General features: G+C 38.1%; 1 protein-coding gene across 2 annotated transcripts in view; it reads left to right on the forward strand.

Annotated features, from left to right (window-relative positions):
* Window positions 1-19813, forward strand: part of ACBD6 (acyl-CoA binding domain containing 6) — a 229155-nt gene that overhangs the window by 184036 nt on the left and 25306 nt on the right. For both annotated transcript variants that reach the window (XM_082834433.1, XM_082834434.1), the window contains one exon: window positions 18209-18239. In XM_082834433.1, coding sequence (XP_082690559.1) covers window positions 18209-18239 — 31 coding nt within the window. The remainder of the gene's footprint in view (window positions 1-18208; window positions 18240-19813) is intronic.

Below are 19813 nucleotides of genomic sequence, written 5' to 3' on the forward strand. Positions count from 1 at the left end.
TCTTAGAGCAATAGGAAGTCATTGAAGGGCATTAAACCATGTAATGGTTTAATAAATGGTTTAATAATGGTTTAATAAATGGTTTAATAAAACCAGTAATGACATGATCTAATTTAACTTTTGAAAAGGCTACTCTCACTGCCGTCTGAAGAATAGATTGTAGTAGGCTGACAGTAGGAGAGGGGAGGAGGGGGACAAATATGAAGTCACTGCATCAGTCCAGGTAAGAAATGATGGAGGTTTGTACTGAGGGGGTGTATGCGTTTCCTAGAACTGGCATAACAAAGTGCCACACACTGGGTGGCCTAAAACAACAGAAATGTATTGTCAGTACAGTCACTCTCCCTCTGAAACCTATAGGGGGGAATCCTTCCTTGCCGCTTGGAGCTTCTAGTATTTGCTGACAATTCTTGGCATTCCTTGGCTTATGGATGCATCACTCTAATCTATTTCCAAATAAGGTCATATTCTGAGGAGCTGGGAGTTAGGATTTCAACATGTCTTTGGGGGGAACACAGTTCATAACAGGTGGTAGCAATGGGGATGAAGAGAAGTGAAGACATATATGTATTTTAGACCTAGAACCAATAGGATTGCTTATGGAATAGATGCAGACAGTGAAACAGAGAAATCAAGGATGGAACTCACATTTCTGAGTTGAGAAGCTAGATAAATAGTAGAGCCAAATGACATGAACACTTGGGGATGGGACCATGTTCCTTGGGGGATAAATTCCCAGAAGTGAAATTGCCAGGCCCCCATTTTCTTAAGTATCTTCATGCATTTATTCTTCTAGATAAGTTAGCTTTATTAATATTGTTTAATATTACTTAGGTTTATTCTATCAGATCCTCCTGATTTAAACAATCAAATGTAGTAAAATATAATATTGTAGACCAATTCAAAGAACTTAGGCAATAAGAAAGTAAAAATAGTAAGAGAGAACATTTGCCATGGAAGAACTTCTCATAATCAAAGTGGTAAAGTCTAGTGAGATATCAAAGTATTTCAAATTAAACTTCTAGATAGGAAATCTGGCTATATGAGTTTAATAACCATGTTATGAGATTAATTACAACTTCCCCTGCTGGATGAAAAGCTGGCTTTAGGTAAAAATGTCTTAAGTTCCCTGGTAACATGATGAGGTTAAGGATGTCACTTATATTACTAAGCAACATTACTTAAGATAAAAATGACCTCCTGATTGGTAAGTTGTATCTGGAATGGAAGGAACCGCAAAGGAATGATAAATTCCTGACAGTGACACTGCACTTTGGACTGTCCTGAGTTTCTTATAATTGGGATATCCATTGTGTGACCCTAGAAGCTACTGTTACAAGATACAATGCTCCTATAAAGCAGCAGGTTCTCCAAACCAAGATGGACCCACATCTAACAATATGGATCTCCTCACCCCTGAGCTATATCTCCTAGAGAGAAGATAGCACGTGGATGGCTGGACAAGCTGTCACATGAATTACTGCAAGAACTCCAGTCTGACACTGCCCTGATGGCAAGTTCTGAATGGTTTCTGTCTGAAATCCTTCTGAGTAAACTGATGCCAAGTGTGTTCAGTAGTAGTCTTATGAGTCTGAATGATTACATGAACCTAAGAAGACCACCTTGTGGGCATAGCACATACATTATCCATCCTTTAGTTTCAGCTGCTCACTTATACTGTGCCTACTTTACTCCAATTCCTCTCTCTCTCCAGCAATTTTAATAACATGTTGAAGTCAATGAAGTCATCTTAGCATCAGTTCCTAAAACAAACTTGTTCTTTTTTTTTTTTTAATATTTATTTGTCCACACTGTGTCTTGGTTGTGGCACACAGGATCTTCGTTGCCACGTGCAGGATCTTTAGTTGCTGCATGTGGAATCTTTGAGTTGTCGCATGCGGGATCTAGTTCCTTGACCAGGGATCGAACCCAGGCCCCCTGCATTGGGAGCATGGAGTCTTAACCTCTGGGCCACCAGGGAAATCCCGGCAAACTTGTTCTTGAGAACATTTGTGTAGATGTGAATCTGCTTTGTTGCCTTAGAAGGAGTGAGTAATCAGTAAGTGCTGCCTTTGGTTGTTTTCCTTTCATTTATTTTCTTATTGTGTTTCCCTGTTTTGTGGTGGATTAGATGGGTGTCCAGAGACAGAAAGAGAGCAGGTGAGACAGTGACATATAACTTAACCAGAGCCTTATTACTCAGCCTCCTCAAGTCTCTAGAAAGTGATCAAACTCTGCACAGTGGGAGCCCCTTCTGGTGGAGAAGCAAGAATGCCAAGTGTGCAGCGGAACAGCTCCAGGTTGCTCCCCTTCTCAGGCAAAGCAGTACCACCTTCATATTTGCCTCAATTACTTGTCACTCCAGATTCCAATGAACAAAAGCTTCTGTAGTGTAAAAAATATACATACTTTGAAAATCACTGATGGAGAATATAACCCAAAACCAAGATAAAATACACAGATCTGTGATAAAATACAGCAGATCATGTTGTGAGACCATCACAGACCATGGCTCAGAGACTTCCTAATTTTAGACACAACTTGAGAAACCCTCAGCAGAAGTAGAAAATATCAGGAGTCTAGGTGCACTGACAGTAATAAAGGATATTGGATAATCCGATGACTAAGGAAAAGCTTTAAATAAGTAAATAAAACTCAGTAATAAGCAAAAGTAGTCTGGGGCCATTTAGTGGAAGACCAAAGAGCTTTATATACCTTGATGCCCTGTGAAGGCATCATTCATAGAGTAGCATATACAGTAAATGTTTTTGTTCACTCATATGCCCAGACATTTACTTGGTGCAAGACATTGAGAGACATCATCAGTTTATGATGATAACTCTGAATCATCAAGAAGAGGTTAAATCATCTCCCATCTTCTCCATGTAGAGTGAAAAGGAGAATATGCCTTGGAAAGTTAATAAGGGTGGTGTTTTTAATGTTTGCATGCTCAAAGAGTAATGTTCCAATTATTTTTAAAAACTGCTGACAGGTTTTTCACTCTCTAAAGGTGCAAGTTAAATGAAGTGTTACTATACCTACTTTTTTCTTTTTTGAGAAAGGAGTATGCCTGTAACCAACTGAAGGCTTTAACTCATGCATCAGAAAAATTCTTAGAAAAATAATCATAAAATAACGTTTGTTAACATCTAAATTGTCAGATTAGTTTAATCATATTCTAATATAGAGTCACAGATCTCACATATTAGGAGAGGCAATACATTCCAAGCTTAGAAATATTAAAAATTATCTAAAATTATATTACTAACTCAGAATTTTTATCACTACTTCTAATTCCTCACAACCTATTTTGAGTGCCTCCCTTATCATATATTCATTTGAAATAATACTAAAATAGAATTTATATTCTAAATATCAAATTACTGGAGAAGAACAAAATCCCATTAGTCACACTGGAAAATCTGTCCCTTCTGTGCAGCTCTATTATTACTCTTTTAATGGTTCATGCTGCATACTGTATCTTTAGAAGTAACATTGGTAGAGATGGTAGATCAGATCTGAATTAGAGTATCAATGTCACTATGCTCACAGAAAAGAAAAGGAAACCCAGTGACACTCAGGAGAATTTTCTGCTCACAGAGAACATCTAGGAAGCATGTTATTTCTATAACTAAAATATATATGTGTGTGTATATGGATAGATAGATAGATCTAGACTTGGAAATGAGGCTCTTGAGTCAGCTTGATAAAATGCATTTAACAGGGCTTCCCTGGTGGCGCAGTGGTGGAGAGTCCACCTGCCGATGCAGGGGACGTGGGTTCGTGCCCCCGTCCGGGAGGATCCCACGTGCCGCGGAGCGGCTGGGCCTGTGAGCCATGGCCGCTGAGCCTGCACGTATGGAGCCTGTGCTCTGCAACAGGAGGGGCCACAACGGTGAGAGGCCCGCGTACAGCAAAAAAGAAAATGCATTTAACAGTAGGAAAAAAACTAGGACTTGGCTGATACAGAGTTTTATGCACAGAAAACAGCAATATTATCAGTGACTTAATAAGTTAATATTTTTATCAATACTTCATTTGGTAGAATTTAAAAAAACACTTCTAATTAATATTGTTAAAATGGCCATACTACCCAAAGCAATCTGCAGATTTAATGCAATCCCTATCAAATTACCCATGACATTTTTCACAGAACTAGAACAAATAATCCTAAAATTCATATGGAACCATAAAAGACCCAGAATTGCCAAAGCCATCCTGAAGAAAAAGAACCAAGTAGGAAGCATAACACTCCCAAACGTCAGACAATACTGCAAAGCTACAGTAATCAGAACAGCATGGTATTGGCACAAAAACAGACATATGTATCAACGGAACAGAATAAAGAGCCCAGAAATAAACCCACACATCTATGGTCAATTAATCTTCGACAAAGGAGTCAAGAATATACAATGGGGAAAATTCTCTTCAAGTGGTGTTGGGAAAGTTGGACAGCCACATGTAAATCAATGAAGTTAGAACACACCCTCACACCATACACAAAAATAAACTCAAAGTGGCTTAAGGACTTTAACATAAGACATGACACCATAAAACTACTAGAAGAGATCATAGGCAAAACATTCTCTGACATAAAACTGTACCAATGTTTTCTTAGGTCAGTCTCCCAAGGCAGTAGAAATAAAAACAAAAATTAACAAATGGGACCTAATTAAACTTAAAAGCTTAAAAGCTTAAAAACTTAAAAGCAAAGGAAACCATAAACAAAATGAAAAGACAATACAGAATGGGAGAAAATATTTGCAAATGATGCAACTGACAAGAGCTTAATTTCCAAAATATACAAACAGCTCATATAGCTCAACAACAACAAAAGAACAACAACCCAATTGAAAAATGGGCAGAAGACCTAAACAGACATTTCTCCAAAGAAGAAATACAGATGTCCAATAGGCACGTGAAAATACGCTCAACATTGCTAATTATTAGAGAAATTCAAATCACAGCTACAAGGAGGTACCACCTCACACCAGTCAGAATGGGCATCATTAAGAAGTCTACAAATAACAAATGCTGGAGAGGGTGTAGAGAAAAGGGAACCCTCCTGCACTGTTGGTGGGGATGTAAGTTGGCACAGCCACTGTGAAAAACAGTATGGTCGTTCCTCAGAAAACTAAAAATAGAATTACCATATGATCCAGCAATCCCAGTCCTGGGCATATATCCAGGCAAAACTATAATTCAAAAAGATACATGCACCCCAATGTTCATAGCAGCACTGTTCACAATAGCCAAGACGTGGAAACAATCTAAGCGTGCATCTGTAGATGAATTGATACAGAAGATGTGGTGCATATATACAATGGAATACTGCTCAGCCATAAAAAGGAATGAAATAATGCCATTTACAGCAACTAGAGATTATCATACTAAGTGAAGTAAGTCAGAAAGAGAAAGACAAATACCATATGATATCACTTACGTGTGGAATCTGAAATATGACACAAATAAACCTATCTATGAAACAGAAACAGAATCATGGACATAGAGAACAGACCAGTGGTTGCCAATGGGGAGGGGGTTGGGAGAGGGATGGAGTGGGAGGTTGGGGTTAGCAGATGTAAGCTTTTATATATAGAATGGGTGGACAACAGAGTCCTATTGTATAGCACAGAGAACTATGTTCAATATCCTATGATAAACCATAATGGAAAATATTTTTAAAAAGAATGTGTGTATACATATATATATATATATATATGTAAAACTGAATCACTTTGCTATATAGCAGAAATTAATACAACATTGTAAACCAACTATACTTCAATTAAAAAATAACAGTAAATAAAATTTAAATATATATGTACATACTTATATTTGATAGCATGCCCAATCTGAAGAGAGAAGAAAACTTAGTCCTTAAAGAAAATAATTACTAATAAAATGGAGATAATGATTAAAAATAAGAAAGTAAGAAAGGATTAGTGTAGAAAGAAATAACCTGTATAAATTCAAGAGAGACCAACTTGTGCTCTTCACATAGGAGAAAAAGGAATCTGAAAGTCAAACTGAAAGTAATAGTGATTTTTCACTGAGTTAACTGTAAACTGAGTCTCCTGTTCATGACTGTTTGGGCCCTTGTAGGATTATTACATCTGGCATTATGCTCTACACTGTAGGAAATATGTAGGGACTTCTTTTTTAAGTTCAGATAAAAGAAAAAAGGTCAGTCAAGAGATTAAAGAATAAACCAATAAGGAAAGATTAAAGTAATATATTCATTCTCTCATTTCATGAACATTTATTGAGCACACATGTTAGGCAAGGCACTGTGATGGGCACTGCATGAAAGACATAGTACTTGCATACAAGAAGTGTACAGTCTTAATGGAAGAGACAGATAAGTACATATAGTGTAAGCTATGCTGCAGTGGTAGAAAAGAGGGGCCCCTAACCCCACCTAAGGAGTCGAGGAGGTTTCCTAAAGAAGATGAACTGAATCTTAAAGACTGAGGGGATTTCCTTTTCTTACAAGATTCCAGACTAAATAATCTGAAGATTCTCCCACTAGAAAATACCCAGAAACGCAGAATAAAATCGCTTTAAATGCATAGCAGAGCTTACAAAAATGCAGGGTAGTTCTCTGAGGGCCAAAACCAAACACAGCTAAGAAACAAACTACAATAGTAAGCCTTAAATTTTTAATAAGCCCAAAGCTTTAAAAAGAAAATGGTAAGTTTAAACCAACACTTGGCTGCCGTGAAAGGAAGGATTGGCCAGTCTCAGTACCCATGAGGTAGAGATCTCTCTAAAAACAGCAACCACCATCAGGAAGAAGTAGACTTTAAAACTCTGCCCACCAACACAGAGTTGACATGGAGAGTTTTTCTTGGCCTGTACTCCAATCCCAGGAGTGGGAGGTGGGATCGAGAGAGGTTTGCCCTTTTCAAATTTACACTATTGGGTTACCACACCTACCACACCTTACCCAATCACCTTTCCCCACATCACCCCATGCTCCCCACACTCGCTACACCTCAGACAGCCCTGCTGCGTTATTCTTTATCCCATAAATACGCTAGCCCCTTGTCTTCCAGGAGCCAGATTTGAGATTTGTTCTCCTGTCTTCTCCTCGGCTGCCTTGTGAATAAGCACTGTCTTCACTGCAAACCTTGGGTGTCTCAGCATTTTGGCTTGCTGTGTTTCTGACAAAGGGAACCTGGCTTGGATAAATCTTCCCAGCAAAGAGAAATCCAAGACACCAAGTCAGATTTTTACCACATTTATCTATGCCGTGTGGCTGACAGTGTCTTGGTGCTCCAGCCAGGTGTCAGGCCTGAGCCTCTGAGGTGGGAGAGCCGAAATCAGGACACTGGACCACCAGAGACCTCCTGGCCCTATGTAATATGAATCGGCGACAGCTCTCCCACAGATCTGTCTCAATGCTAAGACCCAGCTCCACTCATCAACCAGCAAGCTCCAGTGCTGACACCCCAAAACACACCACTGGACACGGTCTTGCCCACCAGAAAGACAAGATCCAGCCTCATCCACCAGAACACAGGTACCAGTCCCCTCCACCAGGAAGCCTACACAACCCACTGGGGGCAGACACCAAAACTAACGGGAACTACGAACCTGCTGCCAGCGAAAAGGAGACCCCAAACACAGTAAGTGAAGCAAAATGGGAAGACAGAGAAATATGCAGGAGATGAAGGAGCAAGGTAAAAACCCACCACACCAAACAAATGAAAAGGAAATAGGCAGCCTACCTGAAAAATAATTCAGAGTAATGATAGTAGAGATGATCCAAAATCTTGGAAATAGAATGGAGAAAATACAAGAAACGTTTAACAAGGATATAGAAGAACTAAAGAGCAAACAAACAATGATGAACAACACAATAAATGAAATTAAAAATGCTCTAGAAGGAATCAGTAGCAGAATAACTGAGGCAGAAGAACAGATAAGTGACCTGGAAGATAAAATCGTGGAAATAACTACCACAGAGCAGAATAAAGAAAAAAGAATGGAAAGAATTGAGGACAGTCACTGAGAACTCTGGGACAACAGTAAACACACCAACATTCGAATTATAGGGATCCCTGAAGAAGAAGAGAAAGGGAATGAGAAAATATTTGAAGAGATTATAGGTGAAAACTTCCCTAATATGGGAAAAGAAATAGTCAAGTCCAGGAAGCTCAGAGAGTCCCATACAGGATAAATCCAAGGAGAAATATGCCAAGACACATATTAATCAAACTATCAAAAATTAAATACAAAGAAAAAATATAAAAAGCAACAACAGAAAAGCAACAAATAACATACAAGGGAATCCTCATAAGGTTAACAGCTGATCTTTCAGCAGAAACTCTGCAAGCCAGAAGGGACTGGCAGGACATACTTAAAGTGATGAAGAGGAAAAACCTACAACCAAGATTACTCTACCCAGCAAGGATCTCACTCATATTTGATGGAGAAATTAAAACCTTTACAGACAAGCAAAATCTGAGAGAATTAAGCACCACCAAACCAGTTTTACAACAAATGCTAAAGGAACTTCTCTAGGCAGGAAACACAGAAGAAGGAAAAGACCTACAATAACAAACCCAAAACAATTAAGAAAATGGTAATAGGAGCATACATGTTGATAATTACCTTAAATGTAAATGGATTAAATGCTCCAACCAAAAGACCTAGACTGGCTGAAAGGATACAAAAACAAGATCTGTATATATGCTGTCTGTAAGAGACCCACTTCAGACCTAGGGACAGGTACAGTCTAAAAGTGAGGGGATGGAAAAAGATATTCCATGCAAATGGAAATCAAACGAAAGCTGGAGTAGCAATTTCTCATATCAGAAAAAATAGGCTTTAAAATAAAAACTATTACAGGAGACAAAGAAGGACAGTACATAATGATCAAGGGATCAATCCAAGAAGAAGATATAACAATGTAAATATTTATGCACCCAACATAGGAGCACCTCAATACATAAGGCAAATGCTGACAGCCATAAAAGGGGAAATCAAGAGTAACACAATAATAGCAGGAGATTTTAACACTCCACTTTCACCAATGGACAGATCAACCAAAATGAAAATAAGGAAACACAAGCTTTAAATGATACATTAAACAAGATGGACTTAATTGATATTTATAGGACATTCCATCCAAGAACAACGGGATACACTTTCTCCTCAAGTGCTCGTGGAACATTCTCCAGGATAGATCACATCTTGGGTTACAAATCAAGCCTTGGTAAATTTAAGAAAATTGAAAACATATCAAGTACCTTTTCCGACCACAACACTATGAGACTAGATATCAATTACAGGGAAAAAGAAAAACTGTAAAAAATACAAACACATGGAGGCTAAACAATATGCTACTAAATAACCAAGAGATCACTGAGGAAATAAAAAAATACCTAGAAACAAATGACAATGAAAACACGATGGCCCAAAACCTATGGGATACAGGAAAAGCAGTTCTAAGAGGAAAGTTTGTAGCAATACAATCCTACCTCAAGAAACAAGAAAAATCTCAAATAAACAACCTAACCTTACACCTAAAGCAATTAGAGAAGAACCAAAAAACCCCAAAGTTAGCAGAAGGAAAGAAATCATGAAGATCAGATCAGAAATAAATGAAAAAGAAATGAAGGAAACAGTAGCAAAGATCAATAAAACTAAAACCTGGTTCTTTGAGAAGATAAACAAAATTGATAAACCATTAGCCAGATGCATCAAGAAAAAAGGGAGAAGACTCAATAAAATTAGAAATGAAAAAGGAGAAGTAACCACTGACACTGCAGAAATACAAAGGATCATGAGAGATTACTACAAGCAACTATATGCCAATAAAATGGACAACCTGGAAGAAATGGACAAATTCTTAGAAAAGCACAACCTTCTGAGACTGAACCAGGAAGAAAAAGAAAATATAAACAGACCAATCACAAGGACTGAAATTGAAACTGTGGTTAAAAATCTTCCAACATACAAATGCCCAGGACCAGATGGATTCACAGCTGAATTTTATCAAACATTTATGGAAGAGTTAACACCTATCCTTCTCAAACTCTTCCAAAATGTAGCAGAGGGAGGAACACTCCCAAAGTCATTGTATGAGGCCACCATCACCCTGATACCAAAACCAGACAAGATGTTACAAAAAAAGAAAACTACAGGCCAGTATCACTGAGGAACACAGATGCAAAAATCCTCAACAAAATACCAGCAAACAGGATCCAGCATCACATTAAAAGGATCATACACCATGATCAAGTGGGGTTTATCCCAGGAATGCAAGGATTCTTCAATATATGCAAATCAATCAATGTGATACACAATATTAACAAATTGAAGGATAGAAAGCATATGATAATCTCAATCGATGCAGAAAAAGCTTTCAACAAATTTCAACACCCATTTATGATTAAAAACTCTCCAGAAAGTAGGCATAGAGGAAACTTACCTCATAAACAACATAATAAAGCTCACATATGACAAACACACAGCCAACATCGTTCTCAATGGTGAAACACTGAAACGATTTCCACTAAGATCAGGAGTTAGAGAAGGTTGCCCACTCTCACCACTATTATTCAGCATAGTTTTGGAAGTTTTAGCTACAGCATCATAAAAGAAAAAGAAATAAAAGGAATCCAAATCAGAAAAGAAGAAGTAAAACTGTCACTGTTTACAGATGACATGATACTATACATAGAGAATCCTAAAGATGCTATCAGAAAACTACTAGAGCTAATCAATGAATTTGGTAAAGTAGCAGAATACAAAATTAATGCACAGAAATCTCTTGCATTCCTATACACTAATGATGAAAAATCTGAAAGAGAAAATAAGGAAACACTGCCATTTACCATTGCAACAAAGAGAATAAAATACGTAGGAATAAACCTACCTAAGGAGACAAAAGACCTATATACAGAAAACTATAAGGCACCATTGAAAGAATTTAAAGATGATACCAACAGATGGAGAGAAATGCCATGTTCTTGGACTGGAAGAATCAATAATGTGAAAATGACTATACTACCCAAAGCAATCTACAAATTCAGTGCAGTCCCTTTCAAACTACCAATGGCATTTTTCACAGAACTAGAACAAAAAATTTCACAATTTGTATGGAAACACAAAAGACCCTGAATAGCCAAAGCAATCTTGAGAAAGAAAAACGGAGCTGGAGGAATCAGGCTCCCTGACTTCAGACTGTACTACAAAGCTACAGTAATCAAGACGGTATGGTACTGGCACAAAAACAGAAATATAGATCAGTGGAACGGGATAGACATCCCAGAGATAAACCCATGCACATATGGTCACCTTATCTTTGATAAAGGAGGCAAGAATATACAATGGAGAAAAGACAGCCTCTTCAATAAGTGGTGCTGGGAAAAGTGGACAGCTACATGTAAAAGAATGAAATTAGAGCACTTCCTAACACCACACACAAAAATAAACTCAAAATGGATTAAAGACCTAAATGTAAGGCCAGACACTATCAAACTCTTAGAGGAAAACATAGGCAGAACACTCTGTGACATATATCACAGCAAGATCCTTTTTGACCCACCTCCCAGGGGAATGGAAATAAAAACAAAAATAAACAAATGGGACCTAATAAAACTTAAAAGGTTTTGCACAGCAAAGGAAACCCTAAACAAGACAAAAAGAACCCTTAGAATGGGAGAAAATATTTTCAAATAAAGCAATTGACAAAGGATTAATCTCCAAAATATACAAGCAGCTCATGCAGCTCAATATCAACAAAACAAACAACCCAATCCAAAAATGGGCAGAAGACCTAAATAGACATTTCTCCCAAGAAGATATACAGATTGCCAACAAACACATGAAAGAATGCTCAACATCATTAATCATTAGAGAAATGCAAATCAAAACTACAATGAGATATCATCTCACACCAGTCAGAATGGCCATCATCAAAAAATCTACAAACAATAAATTCTGGAGAGGGTGTGGAGAAAAGGGAACCCTCTTGCACTGTTGGTGGGAATGTAAATTGGTATAGCCATTATGGAGAACAGTATGGAGGTTCCTTAAAAAACTAAAAACAGAACTACCATATGACCCAGCAATCCCACTACTGGGCATATTCCCTGAGAAAACCGTAATTCAAAAAGAGTCATGTACCACAATGATCATTGTAGCACTACTTACAATAGCCAGGACATGGAAGCAACCTAAGTGTTCATGAACAGATGAATGGATAAAGAAGATGTGGCGCGTATATACAGTGGAATATTACTCAGCCATAAAAAGAAAATAAATTGGATTATTTGTTGTGAGGTGGATGGACCTAGAGTCTCATACAGAGTGAAGTAAGTCAGAAAGAGAAAAACAAATACCATATGCTAACACATATATATATGGAATCTAAAAAGTAAAAATGAAAAAGTACCTAGGGGGCAGGACAGGAATAAAGACGCAGACGTAGAGAATGGACTTGAGGACACAGGGAGGGAGAAGGGTAAGCTGAGACAAAGTGAGAGTGGCACTGACATATATACACTACGAAATGTTAGATAGGTAGTGGGAAGCGGCTGCATAGCGCAGGGAGATCAGCTCGGTGCTCTGTGACCTCCTAGAGGGACGGGATAGGGAGGGTGGGAGGGAGACGCAAGTGGGGGGCCTATGGGGATGTATGTATATATATAGCTGATTCACTTTGTTATTGAGCAGCAACTAACACAACAATGTAAAGCAATTATACTCCTATAAAGATGTTAAAAAAAATTTACACTACTTAAAGTGTTCAGACTGCTAATATCTCCGTGGTGTCTGGCAGAAACAAAAGCAAAATCATTCTGGAGGGACAGAATCTCCATCCAGAGAATACAGCACAGAATTTTTCACAGATAAAACCCCTCTTAAAATGAATTTACAGTCTAAAATTAGAAAGCACACAGGAAGCAATCAATAATACTCAAATCTCAGGCAGCACCACAAACATCACGTGTAGCATCACCTGCTTCCTCTCCCTGAGCTCAAATAAAAGAAATTTAGGGACTGTAGGTCTACTTAAAATGGTTAAATAGATCAAAGATGACTTTTAAAATAGGAGAAAAAAGCAAAACACTGTAAGGTTGGAGGAAAGTTTTCAAGCAGAGTGAAGAGCATTTACAGCTGTGGGAGTCGAGATAGGTATTCTTACTGGGAATCAGCAGTCACAAAATTGGGAGGAAGATGACCAAGGCTTGGGTCACAAATTGCCTTGAGTTCTATATTAGTCAGGACTCTTGTTTGCAAGTGACAAAAAGATCACATTTGCCTAGAGGGTATTTTGTTGTTGGCTCACCTAACCAAGAAAGGCAAGGGCGTAGCTGGAATGACAAGAACCAGAGACTCACTCTCTCTGGATCTTTCACCACTACCTTCTTCTTTGTGGATACTTCATTCTCTCCTACTGCAGACCAGTTTTCTCCAAAAAGTGGAGAACAGTGCTAGTTGTATAAGTTTTTGGCCCACATCTTTTACTTTTTTTTTTCTTTTTTAAAAAATTGTGTTAAGATATACATGAGAAAATTAACTAAGCATTTTTAGGTGCACAGGTCAGTGGCATTAAGTATATTCACATTGTGTGCAACCATCACCACTACCCATCTGCAGAACGTTTTCATCATCCCATACTGAAAATCTGTACCCACTGAACAATAACTCCCCATTCCTCCCTCCCTCCAGCCCCTGGTAACCACTATTCTATTTGTCTCTCTGAATTTGACTACTCTAAGCACTTCATATGTAAGTGGGATGCTACAATATTTATATTTTTGTATCTGTCTTTATTCACTACACCATTTTCTTTTGACCAGAGAGCAAAAGACCTTCTCTGCATACACACTTCTATCTCCTAGCTCCATTTTTTTAAATCCTGAGAGAAAACTCTAATTGATTTGGCTTGAGTGACTTGCTTACTTTTAGACCAGGAGGATGATGGATGCTATGATTTGCTCAGCTTGTGTTCCATGGCTACCCTAGACTCTTCCTCAGTTGTCTGTGTGTACATATCTTCTCATAAAGCTCTTCCTTGTTCTTTCTATCTAAAATAGCATCCCAGGGCTTCCCTGGTGGCGCAGTGGTTGAGAATCTGCCTGCCAACGCAGGGGACACAAGTTCGTGCCTCAGTCCAGGAAGATCCCACATGCCGTGGAGCGGCTGGGGCCGTGAGCCATGGCCGCTGAGCCTGCGCGTCTGGAGCCTGTGCTCCGCAACGGGAGAGGCCACAAAAGTGAGAGGCCTGCGTACCGCAAAAAACAAAACAAAAAATAAAATAGCATCCCACATCACGTTAGACTCTGCTATTATGCCTTTTTTTTTCAGAGCACATATCACTACCTATTTCAGAATAGATTTATTTGCTTACTACTTCACCTATCACTAGTATGTAAGATTTATAACATGAAAGACCTTCTCTGTTTTTGTCACCTCTTTGTTCCCAGTACGTAGAACAGTGCCTGGGCCATAGCAGGAGCTTAATAAACATTTTTAATTAATCAGTTGGAAGTTGGGGTGGAGATAGAGATTTAGTATTCATTGGTAAAAGTGACTAAAATAAGTTAATTATGCTTCCACCTCTCTAGTGAAGATAAACAATTACAAATAGAATGAAACTGAACTTTGAGTATATATGAACACAGTGATTAAACAAGAAAGTTATGCACAAATAGCAAGAGAACTAGTTTCTAAAGAGGATAATTGTGGAAAATATAACCTTGCATGATGGATGCATGAGTTAGAGTCTTGAAACTGCAATAGATTAAACTCTTTCTGAAATTGCTTTCTGATGCTGGGCATTTAAGCTATAAATGTGAATGTATAAACCCATCAAATGTGTGTACCCATATACACACACACTTTTACAGATTAACTCTGTAAACTAGCAAAGCAGATATGAGTCTAAAGCCATAATGGGCAGTGCAGTTCTTTCAAAACTGCCCTTGGCCATAGTCAGGCAAGGCAAGTCCATATACTCTGGAGTACAACTTCACACTGTTGTGCTGCCCCACATAATCATCTCTTCAATCCTGTTTACTGTAGCTGCCTCAGCTCTCTTCTCCTACCTGCCCTTAACCTCAAGGGCAGGGCAAGGCAGAGAGGAGCTGGGAGCAAAGTAGAGGCTGTATTGAAAAACACAAAAAAGTAGTAGACAAAAATGATCTCTTCCTGACTTCTTGATGCTGCTTTCCATCTTTTACTCCCCTTAGAGTTTATTATTATCCTTATGATGTGTAATGGGCATCCCAAACATAGCCACTGTTGCACCTCAGAAGAGTCTACCCTACTCACAGGGTTCCTCAAAATTACTTCTTTCATATCTCCTCCCACCCACCCACCCCTCACCTCCAAATCCAATGAGAACTCTTATTCCCTAGTAGGAAACAGTTTAATTAAACTGTATTGCCTCAAAGTTGTTTCTCTACCCCCACCAGCTGTTATCCCTGCCAAGCTTCTCTAGGTGTTAAAAAGCCCTTAAGGCATGACTTTTTTCTTACTACCTATCTGAACCAGAAAATAAGCTCTCTGTGGCAGCTTTTTGCTTTTCTTCTTAGGAGATTAAATAGAAAGAACCATACCCAAAACCTTCTGGGAACCAACTGCCACATTCAGCTTTTAGGAAATGGGAAAGGTAGATATGGCTTGTCCAAGAGTAGTTGATTTAAATCATAATACCACCCTGTCTCAGTTATTCACAATAATGGTTAAATCATTTATTCTTAATTACCAGGGGCTTAATAATGGCCATGCACATACTAAATGCATATCAACTAAACTACTAAATTCTACTTTTCACCTGTACTTAATCCTGATTATGTGTTGCTCATGTAATGTGATCACCTGCTCTCAGCTTAAGAAATATCATTGCTTAAATGGAAAGATATACCATGTTCTTGGATTGGAAGAATCAACATTGTGAAAATGACTATACTACTCAAGGCAATCTACAGATTCAATGCAATCCCAATCAAATTACCAATAGCATTTTTCACAGAACTAGAACAAAAAAGTTTTAAATTTGTACGGAAACACAAAAGACCCTGAATAGCCAAAGCAATCCTGAGAAAGAAAAACAGAGCTGGAGGAATCAGGCTCCCTGACTTCATACTGTACTACAAAGCTACAGTAATCAAAAGAGTATGGTACTGGCATAAAAACAGAAATATAGATCAGTGGGACAGGATAGAAAGCCCAGAAATAAACCCACACAGCTGTGGTCAACTAATCTATGACAAAGGAGGAAAGAATATACAGTGGAGAAAAGACAATCTCTTCAATAAATGGTGCTGGGAAAACTGGACAGCTACATGTAAAAGAATGAAATTAAAACACTCCCTAACACCATACACAAAAATAAACTCAAGATGGATTAAAGACCTAAATGTAAGACCGGATACTATCAAACTCTTAGAGGAAAACGTAGGCAGAACACTCTTTGACATAAGCTGCAGCAATATCTTTTTGGATCCACCTCCTAGAGTAATGAAAATAAAAACAAAAATAAACAAATGGGACCTAATTAAACTTAAAAGCTTCTGCACAGCAAAGAAAGCCATAATCAAAATGAAAAGACAACTCATAGGATGGGAGAAAATATTTGCAAACAAAGCAACCAACCAAGGATTAATCTCTAAAATTTACAAACAGCTCATTCAGCTCAATATCAAAAAAAAAAAAAACCAACCAAAAAGTGGGCAGAAGATCTAAATAGACATTTCTCTAAAGACAGACATACAGATGGCCAAAAAGCACATGAAAAGATGCTCAACATGGCTAATCATTAGAGAAATGCAAATCAAAACTACAATGAGGAATCACCTCACACCAGTCAGAAGGTGTGGAGAAAAGGGAACCCCTCCTACACTTTTGGTGGGAATGTAAACTGGTACAACCACTATGGAGAACAGTGTGGAGGTTCCTTAAAAAACTAAGAACAGAACTACCATATGACCCAGCAATCCCAGTCCTGGACATGTATCTGGAGAAAACCATGGTTTGAAAGGATACATGCACCCCAGTGTTCATTGCAGCGCTGTTTACAGTAGCCAAGACGTAGAAGCAACCTAAGTGTACATCGACAGAGGAATGGATATAGAAGATGTAGTACATATATACAATAGAATATTAGCCATAAAAAATGAATGAAATAATGCCATTTGCCACAAAATGGATGGACCTAGAGATTATCATACTAAATGAAGTCAGAGAAAGACAAATATCATATGTTATAACTTGTATGTGGAATCCAAAAAAATGATACAAATGAACTTATTTACAAAACAGAACAGACTCAGAGATTTCAAAAACTTATGTTTACCGAAGGGGAGAGGCAGGGGGAGGGATAAATTAGGAGTTTGAGATTAACATAGACACATTACTATATATAAAATAGATAACCAACAAGGACCTGCTGTATAGCACAGAGAACTCTACTCAATATTCTGTAATAACCTATATGGGAAAAGAATCTGAAAAACAATAGATATAGGTATACGTATGACTGAATCACTTCGCGGTACACCTGAAACTAACAACATTGTAAATCAACTATACTCCAATATAAAATAAAAATTAAGTTAAAAGAAATAGCATTGCTAAAAAAGACTTATCTGTGCTCTAACTAGTTTATGTAGTTAGAGTATCTTGGTTTTAAAGGAATAAAAAAATTAACTGAACAGTTGGAGTTTCCTGAGTATATGTGGGAACTTTTGACTTTAACAACTTGTAGGACTTTGTGTGATTTGAAATCACATTTCTTTATGATATTTGATATGATTGGGAAACCTAGTGTTATAAGCCTGGAATAAGTGAATCTTTGAAAAGGGATTAAAAAGCTACTAACTCTTACTATAAATCATAGACTTCTTAGATAGGTTTTGGGAATGTGCTTAGAAAACAACACTATAATACTAGCAAGATAAGTGATATACAGAGTCCATTTCTTTGCCACTAACTGCAGGTCTGGTCATCCTGTCACTCTAACTGTAGCTGCTGCAGTGTACAAGTCACCATTCAGCATTCTCCTTTTCTCCTAGATGGAGAGTTTGGTCAAAAGTTACTGTGAGGCTCAGAGAACTGACTTCCTTTCCTGTATCTTTTAAACCTATGGAACTTTGGTATATCATATATGTTTGCTGTAGCGTATGTACCTTCATACTTTTGCAATACCTTAGGTTCTAAAATATACTGTTTGTTTCTTTTATAGGACAATGAAGGTCAAACAGCTCTACATTATGGTAAGATGCTTTTAAATTATTACTAATTATATTTGACTTTTCTCTATTTGTTTATCTCAATTTTGTCCAGCCCAACATAGTGCTTAGAAAAATGCCTAGCCACTAGCAGAAATACAGTAACTAAAAAAAAAAAAAAAAGAAAGAAAAAAAAACAGATGAATAACCTGTAAAGTTGGAGATAGGTTAAAATTCTTATGGACACATTCACAGTAAATTGAGCATTTCTGTACAATCAACAGAAATGGAGGCTCCTCCAGTCTCCTTTTGAAAATTTATTATTTCATTCTTGCTACTGTCAGTGACAAGTAAGATGCTAATCACTGTCACTTAGGGGCTAGAATCTCTCCTATAAGAAATGCTTTCTTGATGTAGTTGAAGTGAAGAAAAATAGATTTTATTTTTTAACTTATTTCCCCTATTAACTGATTAGCGTGGTTAACTAATCTTCACTTACGTAATCTGTAAAACAGAGGATAATCTGTAATGGAAATAATATGGCTCTCGAAGAGCTACTGGGTAATTTCAGTGAGGTAAAAGATATTGAAGTATTCTGTAAACTGTAAAGTACCAGAAAAAGTGTTGTTACTTTTAATCTATTTGGGTGTGAATATGGTTGAATAAAAGACAGCCATCGATATTTAAACCAGAATATATCAAGAACATCTCCCAGTCAGTAAGAAAGACAATCAGGGCTTCCCTGGTGGCGCAGTGGTTAAGAACCTGCCTGCCAACACAGGGGACACGGGTTTGAGCCCTGGTCCTGGAAGATCCCACATGCCGCGGAGCACCTAAGCCTGTGTGCCACAACTACTGAGCCTGCATTCCAGAGTCCGTGAGCCACAACTACTGAGACTGCCTGCCACAACTACTAAAGCCTGCATGCCTAGAGCCCATGCTCCGCAACAAGAGAAGCCACCACAATGAGAAGCCTGCGCACCGCGACGAAGAGTAGCCCCCACTCGTTGCAACTAGAGAAAGCCCGCGTGCAGCAACAAAGACCCAAGGCAGCCAAAAAAAAAAAAAAAATGCCTGTCTATCACAGTATACAGGTAATCACTAGGCTCCTTTCTATAAACAGCCCTCCGAAGTAATTATTGTTTTCCCCAGTTTATAAATGAGGAAATCAAAACTCAAAGAAGTTAATAAACTTACCTAAGGGAGCCAGAGATTCAAACCCATATCTCTAGATTTACCAGGAAAGGAGAGAAAAACAAATGCCTTCCCCTGCCTCCTTCCACAGCACTCACATTTCTCACTCTGCAAAGGTGTTTATAGAATTCTGTCAGATAGCTCCTCTGACATCACCAAATGCTGGCTACTCTTAACTCTAATTTTCGACCCAGGAAAGAACGTTTCTCAGCTACCTCCCTAGCTGTTTGAACTTGACGTAAGTCAAACAACCACAGATAATCTGAAAGGGAAAAAGGGAAACTCTTCAACAGTGGTTGTGAGGCCCTCAGCCTAAAATTCAGGGCTACGCCTTCTTCCTGCTGCCTGGCTTCAAGAAGCCAGGCAAACTTTTTATTTCAATATACGTGCATAAGGTCCAGAGTTCACTGCTCGGCTTAGAAAGA

Source organism: Leucopleurus acutus (genome assembly GCF_964270905.1).
Source record: "Leucopleurus acutus genome assembly, chromosome: 2".
Taxonomy (NCBI): Eukaryota; Metazoa; Chordata; class Mammalia; order Artiodactyla; family Delphinidae; genus Leucopleurus; species Leucopleurus acutus.